The sequence below is a fragment of the Sphaeramia orbicularis genome, chromosome 20, assembly GCF_902148855.1.
Source record: "Sphaeramia orbicularis chromosome 20, fSphaOr1.1, whole genome shotgun sequence".
Classification (NCBI taxonomy): domain Eukaryota; kingdom Metazoa; phylum Chordata; class Actinopteri; order Kurtiformes; family Apogonidae; genus Sphaeramia; species Sphaeramia orbicularis.
In genome coordinates, this window is record NC_043976.1 from 26,606,008 (window position 1) to 26,625,231 (window position 19,224).

Here is a 19,224-nt window from a genome sequence, read left to right on the forward strand (position 1 = left end):
CCTACATTCATTTTTTGGCATAATTTGATTGACACATGCAATTAAATCTCATTTCTTGTTTATAATTAATTGACTCCTTTGCAAATGTTGCTCAGGCTCATATGATGTTACAGTCATGCCACAGTGACTTATGGCTCAGGTACAGGCGGCAGTGGAGATGAGCTTTAATCAAAACCTAAGCATTATCTCTGCAAAACAAAATAAGTCAAGCAAATTAAATACTATGAAGGAAAGTGTAATGAAAACTGAATCATCTGCAATAACACTTTGGATGACAATTTACCATATGATTGCAAATTTAAGTAGCTAGTTTATCTTTTAAAAGACTTCCGCTTGAGGGGTTTGCATAATGCTCTTCACTGCCAAAAGAGCTAGTTTGGAAAGGATTATTCCTTTTCATGCTTCGCTGCCGTTTCCAGGTGGTTAAAGCAGGGAGACAAGCAACATTATTTTTTACTTTTTATTACCAAGAATACAAAAAATATCTACATTCACATACCACTTACTGTAGCATGATTGACCACATGGATTTCAAGTAAACTCCTTCCAATTGAATTATCAAAATGTCTCATCACTTCGCTCCCAGTTTGTAAAATCCATTTGTTTTTGTTTTTTTGTCTTTTGGTGTTGTTTCGCTGTTTTTGTTCCATCCTCTTCCTTTGTACATTTGGCACTTAATTCAGATTATAAATGTCTCTGTAGTCCACAGAATAGGAGGATTAAGTCACATTTGTGTAGCGGCAAAAAAGCAACACAGTATCTCTAACAGGACAGATCAAACCTCATAGCCGTTGGACTCTGGTTGGCACGGTGGTGGATCTGAAATGAAAGGCGACTCCGTCATGTTCTTGTCCGTGTAAGATTTGACCAACTGCTGGGATACATCCTGTTCAACATTTTTTTTTTAAAAAAAGTCTCCCCTCGTTTCTGCATGAATCCGAAACTGGTTTATGTTCTCGGGAAAAACAGAGCTACAATACAAAGCATTCAAAAATGATACAAAAACAAGAATACATTTAACATGTCAACCTGGAAAACCCACATGGGATTACAGCGTACCATGTCCTGTGGATGTCACAAACGGACATTTAGAGACACTTTTCTCAGACACACTGAAAACATGGGCAGTTACATCATGTATGTTACAACATATACTGTATGTGATTTTTAAATTTCCTCACACAGCGGCAGTTTAAGTACAGTGTTGGTTTGAAGTACCCAAATAAGTTAGCAAAAATATAAATACAGCACATGAAACAAAGAAATAAATAAGACCTGCCACAGATGAAACAAAAAGGAGCATGTCTCCAATCGCAGCAATGACGCCCCACTTTCATTTTCTCTCTCAGTGTGGCGGCTCGAGCAGTGGATCAGAGTTTGTCTACTGTGTTGTGGTGAGCCCCGTAGTCTGTGCCTGGTTTTCATCTCTGGCATAAATCGCTCATTGCTTTGAACCAAAGGGGCTCTGCCTGTGGCTGGGTCAGGCAGGGGAGTTAACGTGTGCTTTGAAGCCATTCCTTTGCAGGGCCTCGTGAGGCTGCCAATCCAGCCTGTCTCTGAAGCCCTGTCTCTGAGGGTGGGGGGGTGGGGTGGGGTTTAAAACCAGCTCACACTGCTGTGGGCACGTCAGGCCTTAAAGGCTGTGGAGAAGTGAGGCTCGGGCAGGAATTCAAGTGTCATGGATGTGAGCACACCCTTGCTTTTTGTGTCTTCTCTGCCCTCTTTTTTGTCTTTCACCAGTTCTCTACTCTGTATTTATCTTTTTTCGGTTTTTGTTGGTAATTTTCTCCAATTAAAAAGGCAAACGTTCTGCCGTCCTACCACATGGGAGGACTGTTTGTCTCCAGCACGCCGTACATCTCGGCGAGCTTTTTAAACCGAGGTCCCCAGTCATTGAGATAATCGTACTCGTGGTCGTTGTTGGACGTTCCCGACTGGAGCGAGCTGAGCGACTCTGCGACTGACCCCTCCCCTTCGTAGGCGTAGGTCTGGAGGGAGTCGTAAGGCGGGGCACACGGGTCCATGTCAGCCTCTAACAGCTTTGCCAGGACGTATCCGTGTACGTTACTGTCCCCGCCGCCACCCACGACGCAGGCCTGAGGGACATAACGCGACAGGCTCTCGATCTCTGGCAGCATGTCCTGCCTCATTTTGCCCAGATGGTGGTGCACTTCACGTGGGTTCCACATAGCGGCGATGTCAAAGGCTTCAGTGTCCTCCTCGCCACCGCCTTCATCATCATAGCGCACAATGTTCTCATGGACGTTCTCTTCTTCATCACAGAGATAAGGCTTCTTACGATGAGTCCGCAGGGAAAGCATGAGTAGAATCATCACTGCTGAACAGAGGAAAAGCATTTAGTACAGTGAAACAAAATACATGTGGAGGAACATTCGACTATAAATCTGACGAATGAGATCTGTGAAAAGATCATGCAAATAGTAAAGTTATGGGGGCTATAACTATTTTTCAAATCAATGTTTTTTGCTGCTGTTCTGTTTTCGGTATTGCTTAGGATTTTAATAAGGATCGATCAATAAACTTCCATTCAAAGAAATTGCCATTTTAAGCTGTTTCTGAGGAGACACAGCCTGCCATACTTCTTAAAATGTGGGGATTTGCTTATTTTTAATGGCCATAAATTAAACAATTAATGGCTTTTTTGACTTTGATGAGATATGACGTAAAACAATGGGATTAGGTTTACAGTTGGAAAAATAATAATTTGTCAGCAATTAAAGAAAACTGGAAATACACAAAATAAGGTGGCTACCCTAGTTTTAACAGTTGAATGGAACTTTGATAAAAATGCAAAATGTCCAAACTATAGCTGTAGTCAGCATATAGTATCTACACCAAGAAAAGACATTTCATGCAATTGGAAAAGTTCCAGCTCCAACAAGCAGGTTTATAAATGCAGAAGTGTTTTAAAAGCTCAACAGTAATTTCAACAGAATGCAGAAGTGCTGTCTGGGGGCGAGCCTGATTGCGGTGGTGGGCCTTGATTAAAATCCCTGCAGCGCTTTTGTTTTACACTTGACCTTTTGGGTAGTGTGGGTGCTACTTGTGTGCTGTGCAGAGTCAGTCATCAAGTAATTGTGTGGAATATTAAGTATCTGCAGTTGAATCAAAAGACAACAGGTAAACCTTGACGCAGCAAAATGAAATGGCAAACAGGCTTTTGTGTTTCATTGTCTAAATTTAAGGAATTGTTAGGCTGTTGAATTCACAGTTTGATTTCTGCTGCTATGGGTGTTTTAATCAAAATAATAGAAAGAAATAACATGCTACTATGAAGAGGCTGCGATTCACATGTGCAAAAAACAACATATAATTACACTAAAATTAGCCTTGGTTTGATTTTATCCATCATAAATTGTGCAAGAATAAAATGGCTTTGCACTCTGAGACCTTTTTAATATGCTGTGACTTTGTAAATCCTATTGATGTCATGGAGCCTGTTTATATGACCATAAAAATAAGGTAATTCCAAGAAAATTCTAATAATCATAATCATTTAATAATGTGACTGCAGAAATGCAGTGACCGAAAAACCCTGGTGTAGATGTTTGTTTCAAACTTCCTATTATTATCTTTCGCTTACATCTGAATAAATCACTTCAGTTTTCTACAGTTTATTTATTTTTTTACACACGTGCAGGTATACATGCATGAAGGCATCTGAATATTGGGGAGAAATCCACGTGTGTCAATCTGATTTCTCATAATCAGATAACTGTTGTTATCTGATGAAACACATCAGATTATTCTGTTCACATGATCACTTGAAAAATCTGATAACTCCACAAATTAGATAATGATCAAAGTTTTGGTGTGCTTTAGATAAACTGACTTTGGATGAATATAATCGAGGGCATCTCTAATGAATTTTGGTTGCCTTTACTCCGTGGTATGGAGAAAGTTTGAGTTTGTACACCAAATGCTGAATACTGCCCTACTACTATCATTTATACTACAGTATTATCACTATGCTTATACTTATGTTGCTACCCTCATTATTATTATTATTATTATTATTATTATTATTATTATTATTATTATTATTATTATTATTATTATTATTATTATTACTTTTTTAAAAATTCATTTATATTTAGACTTTTATGTTTTGGTCTGTTACTTTTGAGTGTGTTTAGCTGGTTTATTCCTTTAGGGGTGTGGGGTGGGAAAAGTGCACAAAGGAGAATTGCAAAATGTAAGACCCAGTATCACTAAGTTTGTACTGTATCTGGATGATTTTCTTTTGTGAAATAAAAAGATATTAAAAAAAAAAGTTTTAGTGTGCATGTAAATGGGCTTGTTTATCCTTTTCATTATGCTTCGATAATTCAAGACTTTTCTCATAATATCTAAATACTGATGCTCAAATTGAATAAAATATAACAAACTAAAACCAGTCAATTGCTAAAAATAAAACTAAACTACTCATGCATGTAGGAAAAAATGAGCACAGACTTTGAATCTGACATTAAATCAGGCTGAAAATGATTAGAAGACATCCTCAGCAGGCTGAAACTCACCCAGCAGGACAAAAATACAGGCCAGGATGGCGATGAGGGCTCCTCTGCTGAGGCTGGCGGGCAGACTGTAGGCCTCGGCGTTGCAGGACATGACGTTGCCTTCATGATCACAGCTGCAGACCCGGATGGTCAGCGTACTGGTGCTGGTCTGGACCGGCTGCTCACCGTCAGAGATGATAATGGGCAAGTAGAAGATGGTCTGTTCCTGCTGCGACCAGCCTCCGCGCCGTGTCAGGATCCACGCTGTGTTGTCTGGAAAAAGATGAAGAGGTCAGGGAAAGGTGGAATTACGCACAGAGACATGTTTGGTGTTTTTAATAACCAACATTTAACTCTGCAAACACAAGGATACAAGTTGACGTTAGACATACATGAATGAATGAATGAATGAATGAATGACTTTTTATTACTGTGTCTTGCATAAGAATATGCCCAGCCCCTACATGGGTTTATAAGACACCACAAATACAAACCAAAGACCAAATACCAGACACTAGGCACAATAGATATTAACAGGACAGTATACTGACCTATTTAAACAAACACGTCTGCGTTTTTTTTTTCCAGGCTTTGCGACCAAATAATGCAAATTTATATACATTTGAACGAAACAACCATTTCATCTTGTCATCAGCGGTCCAGAACATATCAGGATTTCGGATAAACATGTCATCAAACAAAGAGGCTCTCAGTTCATCACATAGAGGACAATACAAAAGAAAAAGTGATTCATTTTCCACTTCCCCCAAATCACACAGTCCACAAAGTCTGTTTGTGGATAATTGAATCCTCATCCCATGCACAGAAAAATACAAGCACTATTCAGGTCTTTTTGCTGAACTCAAGTACTAATGGCACACAAATTCTTATTGAAGTAAAAGTGAAAGTAGTCATGTGTCAATAAAACAGTTCCTGTCAGTATCTGAATATTACATACAGTCGTGGAAAAAATTAGACCATCAAAAGTCTTCAAGTAGTAACTCCTGTGTGTATCATGTGACTAAAACAGACAGAAAAGAAAACATGGAATGCCTAAAAGCACTGTTTTTGTCAGTACAATGCCGTAGCTATTGATGCAAGACCTGAAGTGATTTTGGTTATTATCAAGAAAACATGGAAAATGGATAGATATCAGCTCTTGAATTAAACTCTTATGAGCTATTTTTGTTGTCATTATATTTGTCCAAACAAATGTACCTTTAATTGTACCAGGCATTAAAATGAACAAGAAATTGAAGAAAAAAAGGGGGGTCTAATGATTTTTTTCCGCAACTGTACACTCACGGTGCCACTTTTTAGGCACATCCGTTCAACTATTTAACCCAAATATCTAATATAGGAGTCTGCAACCTGTGGCCCCTGGGCCAAATCTCTCTCTGTGGCTCCCCTTGTTAAAAAACATAAGGAGCATTTAGACATGAACTGAATGAACCATTACTTTTTAACATTATTATAGGCCTAAAATCAATTCTAACATTGTTCATCTGCAAAAAATGTGCAGGCTATACACAGAGTAAAATCATTTTTTGACAGCATATTATATTATACTACATTATTTTCCTGCGAAATTTAATATAAGATACGCAGTTTGCATTTGTTAGTAGTTTGGCTGTTTAACAGTCAGCCCATATACATGAAAACTGAGCTTTTTATCTATTGCACAATGTAATTTTGTTTGGAAATAGTGTACATCATTAGAAAATTGTACTAATCTTGAATTTTTTCTCTAATGCAGTTGTTTAATTTCATAAATGCACCAAACACTGCATTATTGTAGTGGAAGTTAAATGGTTAAATAACAAACTAATCACAAATAGGCTACAGAAGAACAGCCCCCTCATGGTAAAATGCAGATGTGTTTAAATATATTTTTTTATGGTTCCAGTCACATTTTTTCTTCTTTTTCGAGTCAAAAATGGCTCTTTTGATTGTAAAGCTCACAGATCCCTGATCTAATACATTAATCATACAGCAGAAACTCGAATCAAACATTGGTATGGAGAAGACGGGTGATTTAAGTGACTTTAAATGCAGCATGGTTGTTGCCACATGGGTTGGTCAGAGTATTTCACAAACTGATGATCTACTGGGATTTTCATGGCCAACCATCTCTAAGGTTTACAAATAGTCTCAAAGGGAAAATATCCAGCTCTCTGGGTGAAAATGCCTTGGTGATACCAGATGTTGGAAAAGAACTTACTATCCTTGATATGTACATCAATTTTGTGTTTTATGCATAGTCAGAATGATATGTGCATCTGATATGTGCAGGATTTTTGAGTTACTTATGGAATCTGACATAGGAATTTAGGGTAGGTGAAGGATGGAGTAAGGGGGCGAGAGATTTTAAGTTGGTCTTCATCCCACTCCTTTTCAATGGTTTTCTTTCTTTTTTATATAATTCTTTTGTTGTTTGATTTTATTGTAAATATTCAAAATAAATAAATAAACAAACATCCTGACTGGTTTGAGCTGAGACAAAAGCAACTCAAATAACCACTGTGGTTACAACCAAAGTGTGAAGAGGAACACAAAGTGTGAAGCAGATGGGCTACAGCAGCAGCATATACCCTCACTGGCCACTTTATTAGGTACACCTGATGCTAGCAATGTGCACCTGATAAAAAGGCCAGTGACTATATAATAATTGATTCATATTTCTACTGAGTTAAAATGCTTGTTGCATTTCACTGCTCTAGATGTTTAATGTTGAATTCATTTGGACTACTTTCTATACTGTTGGTAGTTTGATCTAGACTACTGCATCATGTTCTATAATGTGAAAAGAGTTGCTCTAAATTTCATTTTTCAGCTTTGTGATAGTGGCTTCAGGGAAGATGAGATGAGTCATTGTTTATTTTGAGAGAATAAGATCCATTGTTTCAGTAAAATCAGTTACAGATAAGTGTGACAACTTGTATCTGCCAGAAATATCTGTGTTTTTCTGTTATAATAAATACAAAACCTTCAAAAAAAAAGTGGAGCTACAACACAGAAAAGTTTGGATGTGTACCTTGGTTGTCCCTCAGGGTGAAGTTAGGGTTGTTTACAGCCTCTGGAGCCAATCTGTAGTAGAAGTGCTGCCCACCTGGCGGCTCATCTGGATCCACTGCCGTTATGGTCTGAATGCGCTGCATCACATCCACAGATACACAGTTAGATCGCAGTTAGAGCTCAAAAAAGATACAGGTGTATATATGTCAGTACTGCAAATACTGTTAAAGTAGTGCTCAACTAATAATTAAAAGTTTTTACAGTTTTTTACTTGTATTTTTTTATCTCTTGAGGGAAATATCTGACTCTTAAGCTGCTAAATTCTCTCCTACATTCACAGCTAATTGCGATTTTTGTCTCTGTACTATTTTGTGGTGAGCAGGTAGTGCACAAAGCCGACTGCCACAGCAAAAAAAACAACAACAACATAATGAGAGCCTAGAGAGTCAACCAAGACAGTAACGCGTGGGATGAAAGCCAGACTAAGTCACTGTAAACACCACTAAAGCGAACCGCAGAGTTTGTGATAATTTAGTGGCACATTTCCTCGTACATGTTCTCATCTGATTATCATTATGAAAATACTGGTAAAAGATGTGCTTTTTTTTTTTTTTTTCTTTTTGCTGTGATGTCAAACCCCCCCCGTACCTGTCCTGCTTTGGCGTTTTCACAGACATAAGCCTCCAAGTAGTGCGTCAGCGATGGAGGATTATCGTTGACGTCCAGGACCTTCAGGGCCACTGACACGCTGCCGATCTGTGTGGGGTTATCTGCAGGAACACACATATATACAGATTACAGTACACACACACAAACCGGTCAAAAAAAAAAAAAAAACACTGTACGATGCATTCACGGACGCAGACAAATGACTCCTTCTGGATCCTGCTGAGCTCAGTTTGTGACTCTCTTAATCTTCCCCTCATTTACAGCAAGCCGGCGGCACATTAGGGCTCCTCACGCTCAGATTACAGTTCTATTATTCTCCATTACCAATCAGCCATTTGCATACCTTAACCAGCTGTGTAATAGGCAATAGAAAGGCAATTAGTGGCCAGTAACCACTTTCTCAAGTTTCATCACATGATCGATCAATCAATGGTGTGACTTTGGCTCTGGAGGTCGAAGTCCGCTGTGGCCTAGTGTTAATGCCTGTGTGTTCTTATATTATTAGCAAAAGTGCTTTAACTTGCTGAAGTAAAATCAGTGGTGTGAGAATCTATTTGAGTTTAAGTACTGTACAAAGCAGCTCAATTAAAATGTGAATATTGATTAAGCCGCTTTTCTAGTGATCTCTTATTAAATGGCGCTACTTAACCAAGAAAAATACATAGTAAAGGTGTTTTAAGTGTAATTATATGACTTCTGATCCACGTGACAGAGTTTCAGGTCACTATCAAACTATTGTTCCAAAGTATGCATCGCTTTCCTGAGGTTGTCATGTAGTCCTTGAGCATTTATTCAGTACAGTTCTATATATTTTTATTCATGCAATCTATTATTACTTATCTCAGGACATCAGTCAGTTGAATTAGAAACATAGCGTTTGTTAAATAAACATTTCTGCTTGAAATTCATTGCCGAAATCATAACAGTTTTGGCAATTCTTGAAGTTGCCCTTTTAATTGACTTTTAAGTCATAAAATTTACTTTATTTTTGTAATTATTGACTTTCACATTAAATGCTTACTGTAACATTATCATTTATAATATAATAACTTTTTAAGCCACTTTTAAACCAATTCTTAGTGACTCTGTACAGTATAATGTATAGAGCTGCAACCGATTAATTGACTTAAAGTGATCCAAAAAATTCATTCAACCACAATTCTCCTGAATCAAAGCTTTGTTTCCTTCATTTCTCTGCTGTTAGACATTGGTTCCACTGTTGTGTTTCACACGGACGCTTATTGTGACGCACAAAGAAGCTTCAATTCAGGAAAATTGCAACAGAATATTTCCCTTTAATCAATTAGAGTCGATTAATCAAATCGGGACTTTTTGCATTCGCTTCAAGCACCTAGTTGATTAATCAGTTGCAGCTCTAATAACGTATAAAGATATAAATAATCTATAAATATTAAGTGTGAAAGTCCCACCCCTTTCATTGTGACACATAGGCCCTTAAAGAAATAGAATAGCGGTCAATAGCAAGGGATGGATTATTTTTTCATCTTAGTTGAATTGTGCCACCATTTGGACTTGTCGTGTTTGTCAATTAAAAAAATAATTTTATAAGATTTACAAGATTACATTTTTAGGAATCAGTGAAGAAACATCTAATTTTGTATTGAAAAGCTGAATGGACTGCGTCTGTGGTTGCATGATGCACATCACCAACAACAAAATGGCCACTGCCTTGACATATTTAATTTAAAACTTCGAGAATGAGATGAAAAAGTATTAAAATTGGTGGAAATCATTACCAGTCTGATTATAGTGAAACTACAAAGACATGTTCAGGCACCCGCATGAATTTTGGGTGTGTAATTTTACTATTTATGTAATTTCATGGCCTGAAAAAATTGCAGCTTTCTTAACTTGTAACATTATTATTTAAATTGACAAACCTCATATGTGTAATGATAAAACGGGAACATAAAATTACTCGTCTCTCACCAGTGACTGTAATACAATCCCATCAGACACAACTGAAAGGGACAGACTTCAGCTCTATTATCACTGTATTTTTTTTTTTTTTTTAATATAACATTAGGAGTTAAAATCAAAGCATAAAGACACAAAAGTATAAAAAAGGACTATATAACCAGTAAAAGCCAAAGGAAGACACAAGGAGACATAACTTGTAAGTTAAGTCTTCAGATAAAAATCTTGTTAATTTACTTGTTTGTTTCCAGCTTTTTTCTCTTCAGCTGTTTTGAAACTTTTCTCTCCCTCCCCTCCTACCACTGCCCTTTCTCGCCCTCTTTGTCACATCTTTAATTAGCCACCATGCGGGAAGTTATTTAATTAGTCATTAATTCAATTACCATCGCCTTTTAGGTGTGTCTACCAAACAGAGACACAAACAGACAAACAAAGCACAGGGAGGGGCATGAAGGTGACTTTAGGAGCGACCAGCTGTGTGCAGATCTGCAGGGCATCTCCTGCCACACGTTACATAATTCTGTTTTCTAAAATCACTGGTTCTGCATTCATCTGAGCATATTAATTCATGTGACACAGTCTGAAGCTTTTCATGGGTAAAAATCTGTTGCGTGCAATATGAAAGTATGAAAAAGATGCAAATTTGGTGTCTTCTACAACAGGCTTTATCATTTGGCAGTGGCTACTGCAATGGTACTGTGGCACAAAATATCAGTTTGCCTATTGTCACAGACCAATTGAATGATCCAAATTCTGTACTCTGAACAGTGTCCCAGTGGCTGATTTATATTCATCAAATATCTGGGTAATTTTTCATATGAGGCAAAACGGTCCTCATGTTTCATGTTGTTGCCTGCATGCTGAAACTGAAAGTGTGAACTGGTGCACAAACTAGTTCTGGTAACTTCAGGTAACTGGTACCCTAGTCTTTTCCTGGGGTGACAGCTTACAGGTTCCCAGTCTAATCATGATATAAACAGGGTGCCGATTGGCTCTGTGGTAATAGACAAATCAGAAAGTAGTCCCACAGTACTGTGACAATAGCCACTTCATCATTATTTTTCTTGAATGAAACAGGCAAAGATATAGATTTATTCCAGAGTAAACTTCTGCTTAACTTTATTCCCTAATGCAAATATTGATATTCGGATATTACAAATTCTCAACAGCAGGGAGTACTAGTAATGTGTTCTAGTACCAGAACACATTTTTTGTACCAAAACTACCAATGAATCAACACTATGTATCCACAGACTGAATAAAGTACAGTATAACCTTATTATTTACATAAATCTGTATTATGTTATCATCAAGTTTCCTTCTTATAGTTATTTTGACAGTCACTCAAAATAACAGTGTCTTATAATGTTCACGTGCTGCATTAGCTGATAGTTTACATTATAGCGCTGTTAACTTAGCTCTGTTTTTAGATAAAAAACAGCCACAGTAAAACCACAAATCACCTCTGTTTTCTGTACAGTTTGTGTTGTCAGTAGCTGCACTAAAGATTTGTTTGGAATCATCCAAACAAGGTCAGAACTGTCACAGTTTAGTCTGAACTGTGGATCAACAAACGACAACTTTGCAAAAATAATATCACATCACTTTAGACCATCTGTGCAAATACATATCATATCATATCTTTATAATTCATTAGACTGGCATTTTTGACATAACTTTAGAGCTTTATTCTAAACAATACAATTATTATTTTAGGTTATTTTATAATACTGGAAAGTAGAAATATTACATACAGCCTCTTTAATATTTTTAACGGTTCATAATTTTTCATGCTTCTGAGCTTGTAATGCATCACACATGCTCACTGGTGGATAATTTCTGGTTTGCAAACATGTCTTTTTAGAAAGGATGCTTTGAGTCAAAGTGCAATTTTTAAGACAAAATAAAAAGTGGATTTTCCCATGAGTGCATGTGACATACTCATTTCCATGGCGAGGATAGTGATGTTGTGCCAGCTGATCTCCTCTCGGTCCAGTGATCGCACCGTCATCAGCGAGCCGGAAGTGATGTCGATGTAGAAGTACTTCTCGGGATCGCAGGACCTCTCGATAGAATACCTTGAGATACAGAACAACATGTATTATATGAAGTTTCCCATTGAATTTGGTGCATCTTTGTGTGTGTTTCTGGAGCTTGTAATCCTATCTGAGGAGGATGCACGTGCACAAATGATCAGCATGTGCACATTGTGTGTGTCTGTGTGATAAGGTGTCAGGCTGGCGGTATCTGAAGACACAATAAGAGGAAGTAGCTCCAGATAAGGCTTAATCAGAATATCTGCCTCTGCTGCCAAAGTGACGGCAGGGATATGCAGACCTGCAGCGTGCTGCCTTGGCTCATCTCCTGCCACCATGGGCTGTTTTCCAAAATGTTATTCTGAGAGCGACAAACAACAACAGGGAGACCCACACAGAGCACATCATCTTCCAGGCTGTGAAGCAGAAACCTGTTTATGTAATGACGACATGTCCTATGTTCACACATGGACAGAGCTCACCTGTAGTCAGCAAACACGCCTCTTATCTGCCAGAGATGTCTGCATGAAACAGACCCCACTGTGACTTATATTAACTCCTATTTTGTTGTTTTTGATTATTAGCGACATAGCAGATAAAAAAGTTATTTATCTTGCAAAACTGGCAAACACATCAAATATTAATTAGACACGACATTTTGCATGTTTTTCTGTTAAACCTAAAGTAATTACAATTGTAATTTGCGATTTATTTTTACCAAAATATGCAAAGTGAACGTCTGATGTTTGCAAACGCAGTCATGGGAGACTTTTGATTTGTCAACAGATGGAAACCACAATGCGCATAATCCATATTCTCCTATAGTTCTCAGATAAAGAAAGTATGTGCAAATGATAAAAGTTTGTGAAAACTTTAAGGCATTCTCTTAGAATGTCATCAGGCTTATTCAACACAGACCAGTAGCAAATGAAAAAACAAAGATGAAGGGGTGGTGCAGGATGAACATGACCTTACCTGTGGGTATGGTCATTTTAATCCTTTCATCCACTAAATATAGTATTTGACTGAATGGTTTGAGTATGTAAATAATTGGAATCATATACTATGACCTTTATAGTCATTCACAGGCTATTTGACTGTTGTTTATTTTCATATTCAGCAAATTCTGTGAAGCCCTGTGAGGTGACCTTGTTGTGATATTGGGCTCTACAAATAAAATTGAATTGAACTGAATAGTCACCTGTTCTCAACCAATGTCAGATTTCAGACTGACGTGCTAACATTTTTTCTCTCATTTGCCACCTGTCTGTAGCTGCTTTAATAATAATGCAACAAAAAAAATCCCTGCACAGTTTAGAACTTAAAGTTGTTTTTGGTCTCAGTTTTATTATGATTTCCACTGCTTTATCTGACAAAGAAGAGATGCTAGTCAGGATCAGATTGATATGGTATTTTATTTTTTCTAATCTTATGGTCACGTTTTGACACTTAAACTCCTTAATAAAACCACCAACATGCATTTTATGTTCTAGACTTTAAAGCCAGTCACAAGCATAAAGCATTGCCATGGTGTATTCCAGCAAAGATACAAATATATGTATAATGTAATGCAATTTCTAATACGTTTATGCTATTTCTGTGTGAGTAGGAGGTACAGTAAATGGAAGTAAATACTGGGACCCAAATATTATCATGATTAATATGTTCATGCCAGTTGTCAATCATCATCATAAATGTCAAATAAATATTTCTTTCAGATTTAATCCATAAAGACCCAAACAGCCACTGGCAACCAAAACCCTCTACTGATCTAAAATGTTTAATAACCTCTGATCCACTAATCCTATCAATACATGTAAATAATTGGTGTAAAATACAGTTTGTCCTCTTTTCATGGTCATCAGATATGACCCATTTGGACATTCAGAGGCTCCGTAGTTACCATGGAAACACCGTCATCTTCTACAACATTGATTCACCAGTAAAACCCATGGAGTTGGATCAATGACAATGGATGGAAACACTTGGTTTATGTTCAGTTAATGATATATTTTGAGGAAAAAGTCACATTTTCTTCTGTTTTCTGTGTTTCTGATATAATAACCCTCAACTTTAATCTGACTTTTAACCAACATCTACATGATCAGTTAATTAAATATGAGAAAATACCTGATTTTCACTGAAAAAAACACTAATACAGACGGTAATGCCATAATAAATGAAAATAAATCTCTTAAGAAATCTTAGATAGAGCAAAAAATTTATATGGGAACCATCACAACAGTAGCACTGGGTCTTTATGGGTTAAAGGCTTATTTTGCTCCTGAATGAGACTCTAGAAACATTACGGATATTTGTGATTTAAAATAATTATTCATTATGTATAATTTTGCTCAATGTATTGTATTTATATATAAAAATATGAACTCTGGTGCCTCTGTTTACACTTGTTTTCAATGTGTCCCTATGCTTTTTTTTCCATAAATTGTACATAGGAGTGGATAATCAGTCCAGAGAATTCATGATCTTTACGAAAAGATGTAGATTGGTTTAAAAAGGAATAAATATGTTTTGAGTCATTACAATTTTTTAGACCTTTTCGTCATTAAACCACTCTATGGTGTGTGTAAAGTGTGTGTTTTGTCTGTAAAATCACTGCATATGAGCATCATTTCTGCAGTTAAAACACTATGACTGACACACATATTGATATTAAAGACATTTTCGGTTGTGAATACTGAGATTACATTTATCTGTCGTTTGCAGAAATGCACTGGCAGCATTTTGTTCTAGAACTAAACCGGGAGTGTTCCAGGCAGCTCTGTAAACCTCAACAGCTACACCTCCGAGGTTTGACACTTTATTATTGCAAAATATCGATTACTGCCACTATAAATGTTTGTGTGTTGTTCCGATTGTTTAGGAGTGTGTCGACAGGGAGCAGCGGTGACTGGCACATTCACGGCTGGCGAGCATCTCCCTGAAGGATCTCTATCAATATCACACATCCACAGTTGTGAGGAGTGTGTGTGTGTGTTCAAAACAGCAGGTGAAGTAAACAGGGTGTGCAGGTCACGTGTTTGTCTGACTTCAGATATGTCTGCCAGTCATGACGCTGTGGGTAAAGGACAGAAAATGAGACGGAAGGTCGCGGCTGCTTGTTGTTATCTGTCATCTGATGTTGCCGCTGCAGTATCTGTAACCTCAGCTCTTCACTGTCAGCCCCAACTGATTCTTAAGCTTTCTGATACTCGTGCCTACTCCTCCTCGGGCTTTTTGAAAATCTCTTACTGATGCAGTGCCAGCTCTGGGGATTTCAGCGAAACATGATATTCAGATCGGAGCTTTAGCTGCTTCAGTGGCTGGCTGCTCTGATTCCGACTTTCTACAGGAGGCAGAAAGTTTTCAGTTAATTGTCATCAGTGGATTTCCTCAGGCGTCAAAGGAAATCCCTTAAGTTTGTTGGATTCGAGGGACTGTAATAGTATTTATACCATAGCGTGAACATAAAACGAAGAAACTAATGATTAGCCAAATAACAGCACAGAAATGGGTGCTTCTATGAAACTGGTATCTGAAAACAGGACATGGGGGCTAAAAATTCAAACCAGATGTAGACTAATGTTATGAAGCAAATTTGGAAGAACTTTGGGTCTATTTTAAAAATAAATACTTACTGAGATAAAAGAGAAACTGTTTTTCAGATGAAACACATTTTTATATTATTTCACATTATATTTAATACAAAAATCTATATGCGATACAGTCAAAAGGACGTGAAAATTACATGCTACTACTTTTTCGAATATCTCTTTATTCTCTCACAGGTCCATTTTGGGAATAAAATATTTTCTATTTACTTATAAACTTTACCCTAATTCTGTCCTGAGTTATAACTATTTAAAACTAAAAAAAAAAGGAAACTTAACTAAACACTTAAAGGTCATGAAAATTAAGTGAGGCTTAGCAATTCGCTTATGCGTCCACCTTAATTAGTGAAACGTATTGGTATTGGTATAGATATCGCGATACTGGCTCTGTATTTACTTAGAATTGGATCGATACAAAAATATGCAGTATCGCACACCACTGAAGGACAGACTACAAAATGTAAAGTCTCTATAGATGCTTCTCTGTGGAGGTTTTTGCCATTTTTATTTATTTTTTTTTTCGTCCAATTGCAGGAAACCTCAGGGTGGAACCACAACATGCTGGAGGGATTACATATCCCATCTGGCCTGGGATCGCCTGGGGATCCCCTGAATGCAGCCAAAGCGAAGGACTTTGGAAATCCCTGCTGCTTCTACAACTCACACGTAGATAAGCTACAGTAATTGGACGGATGCATCATTATTGCTGTAGAATATTTCACTAAAGCATCTAAATTCTGCAAAAAAAAATCAATTTTCACAGTTTGCTTTTATGTAAACATCTTGGTTAAGTCGCAAAATTAGCAGGAAAGTGTGCATTAGAGTATATTTTAGAAGCAAAAACACCACAGCAGCCGTTATATCATCCACGTGTGTTGCCTTTGCACTTGTTTTAGTCCAAATTGTGGTTGTAAAACTGACAGCTGCGATGGGGTACAACACTAATGTACTGCCGCAGTCACTGATTCCCTCACATGATTGATAGACTAATTTAGAGGCTTTATGTCTAATTAGTTTATTAGAGGTGCTGTCAGGACAGTCAACCCACCACGCAACATCTGTTCACCAAACATTATGCCTTAATAATACGAGGAAATAAAAGAAGTCAAAGCACTTGGAGATTAAAATACTGGTATTATTTACATCAGATGTCCCACTGGTGAAACACACACAAGTGGATGTTGGTAGTGGAGGTTCAGTTTATCCCTGCAATAGGATGTTATGTTGTGATGCTACCCCCTGCTGGTGACCATGAAGCATTACATCTGCAGAGCTGAACATGAGATAAGACTGACTGTAGAGCAGAATCACTACATTAATAAATTAATTATATTTATTTACTGAACTCATGCATAGTTTATGTTGTATTGTCTTGACCATTAAGACCTGCAGATGGTGCCCATGCTTTGTTTTTTACTACTCTTAAATCTCATCTTAAACTTTTTGTCTAAGCATTTGGAAATGTTCCTTTTCCCGTTCGTTTAATCTTTCTCTTCATCTTAATGAATAATGTTTTATTGTGCTCATTTTATCTGCTTTGTTAGGTTTTATTTGCCTTTGTAAAACCTTTTAAAGCTCTTTAATATATCTATCCCAGCATGCTTTAAGCGGTGCAGTCATGGCTCTAAACAATCAGACTTTTATGTGAGTTTTTTTACATGAATTATTGAACATATTAGAATTTTAAAGCAATTATGGGACATAGTATTTGATCGTCTCTACATCTTTCTGTATGTATTATTGATTTACAAGTGCTTTTCTATATTTTGTCTTAACTTATTCAAGACATATGAGATGTATAACAGTTATATCTTAAAAATGTCATTTACAATAGCATCTCAGTGATGTATATTTTTTAGATTGTTTTTATTAGGATGTATACGTTACTTTTCATATTAATTGGTGATGCTTTTAGTTGCCTTACAGTTTGATTAATGATTGTGTGTTGGTGTTTTCTTTATCGTTTGACTTTTATTCCTTTCAGTGGCTGCAATAATTATTTTGTTGTATATCTGGGCACTTAATATTAATGTATTTGAATAGTTTTTACGTGCTTTGATCTGCTGTTATTTATAGTTTTTAACATGCTGTGCATCACTGTGTTGTGGTTTTAAATATGTTGTATATGTATTTATATTTAAAACATGTCTTAGATGACATGTACATGGGGCAGGTCCACTTTTGCATTCTTAAAACTGTCCTTGTAAAACACTATTTTTGTTTTGTATTAATGATCAAAGGCATAAAGAGGGACCAAATCCACTAATTCTTTAATACATTTAAATAATTCAGTTAAAACACACTTTTTTCAGTTTTTTCTGCATATGTGACCCATTTGTACATTCAGAGGCTCCATAGTGAACGTAGGAACACCATCGTCTTCTGCAACATTGGTTCCCCAATAAAACTCATGTAGTTTGGCAAATCAGACGCTTGTGTGTGTGTTCAGTTATGATATAATTTGCTGAAAAAAGTCACTTTTTCCTCAGTTTTATCCTTTTTGATATAATAACCCTTAGCTTCACTCTGAGTAAAATAGGAAAATACCAGATTTTCACTGAAAAATGCAAAATGCAGAGGATGATATTGTGATAAATTGCGATAAATCACATAGGAAAGGTAAGAGTTGACACAAAAGTAGCTCATAGGTTTTATGGGTTAAGAACATTTAGGGTAGTGTTTGATACAGGGCATTATATAACAATAATTATTTTGCTGGATCATTTACATTTATATTCCCATGCCCCTCTTGTCACCCCATGTAAAAAGTGTAGCTCCACCACTGCATGTACACTAAGTGATTTCTAGTGAAACAGAGGGTTGAAGAAGCAGGTCAGTACAGGTTTCTTTTTCCTAGTTGCTGTGTTTCTCACCTCACAGTGTTGTTGGCAGCGTCAGGATCCCTGGCTGACACCGTTTTCACCACCGTCCCAATCTCAGCGTCCTCTGGCATTTCGATGTAGTACGCTGGCAAGTCGAACACGGGGGGCTCGTCCACGTCCTCCACGCTCACATGCACGATGGTAACATCCTTAAAGGGCCCCCGCTTGAAGAAGACGGGGTCCACGTGGGTATTGGCGCCCTCCACTTTCAGAGTGTAGCTGGGCTTTTTCTCAAAGTTCAGCGGCTGGTGGAGAAACACAGTGGACAGATTACACCTTAAATCAGGGGGTGTCAAAGGGTCCAGTCTGATGAATATTTGAAACTAAAAATTACACTGAAGGTATTAACAGTCAAGGGTGTCAAACTCATTTTAGTTTAGGGGTCACATACAGTCCAACTGGATCTAAAGTGGGTCCAATCTGTAAAATAATAACATAAGAACCTATATAACAATAAAATAATCCAGATTCCAGAAGTTTTACAATATGATGCCTATTACTAAATGTTTCTTTTGTACCATACCATATCAAATTTATTTATAAATCACTTTAA

At 37.1% G+C, this 19,224-nt stretch overlaps 1 protein-coding gene across 3 annotated transcripts in view; it reads right to left on the reverse strand.

The window, feature by feature from the left end:
- Nucleotides 1-457: 457 nt before the first annotated feature.
- LOC115410947 (cadherin-20) overlaps nt 458-19,224 on the reverse strand; it is a 151,674-nt gene continuing 132,907 nt past the window's right edge. For 2 of the 3 annotated variants that reach the window (XM_030122791.1, XM_030122790.1), the window contains exons 7-12: nt 18,663-18,916; nt 12,084-12,220; nt 8,184-8,305; nt 7,555-7,672; nt 4,542-4,793; nt 458-2,338 (exon numbers count right to left, since the gene is read on the reverse strand). In XM_030122791.1, coding sequence (XP_029978651.1) covers nt 1,818-2,338; nt 4,542-4,793; nt 7,555-7,672; nt 8,184-8,305; nt 12,084-12,220; nt 18,663-18,916 — 1,404 coding nt within the window. In that variant the 3' untranslated portion in view covers nt 458-1,817. The remainder of the gene's footprint in view (nt 2,339-4,541; nt 4,794-7,554; nt 7,673-8,183; nt 8,306-12,083; nt 12,221-18,662; nt 18,917-19,224) is intronic. The other variant, XM_030122792.1, reaches the window with a different exon arrangement.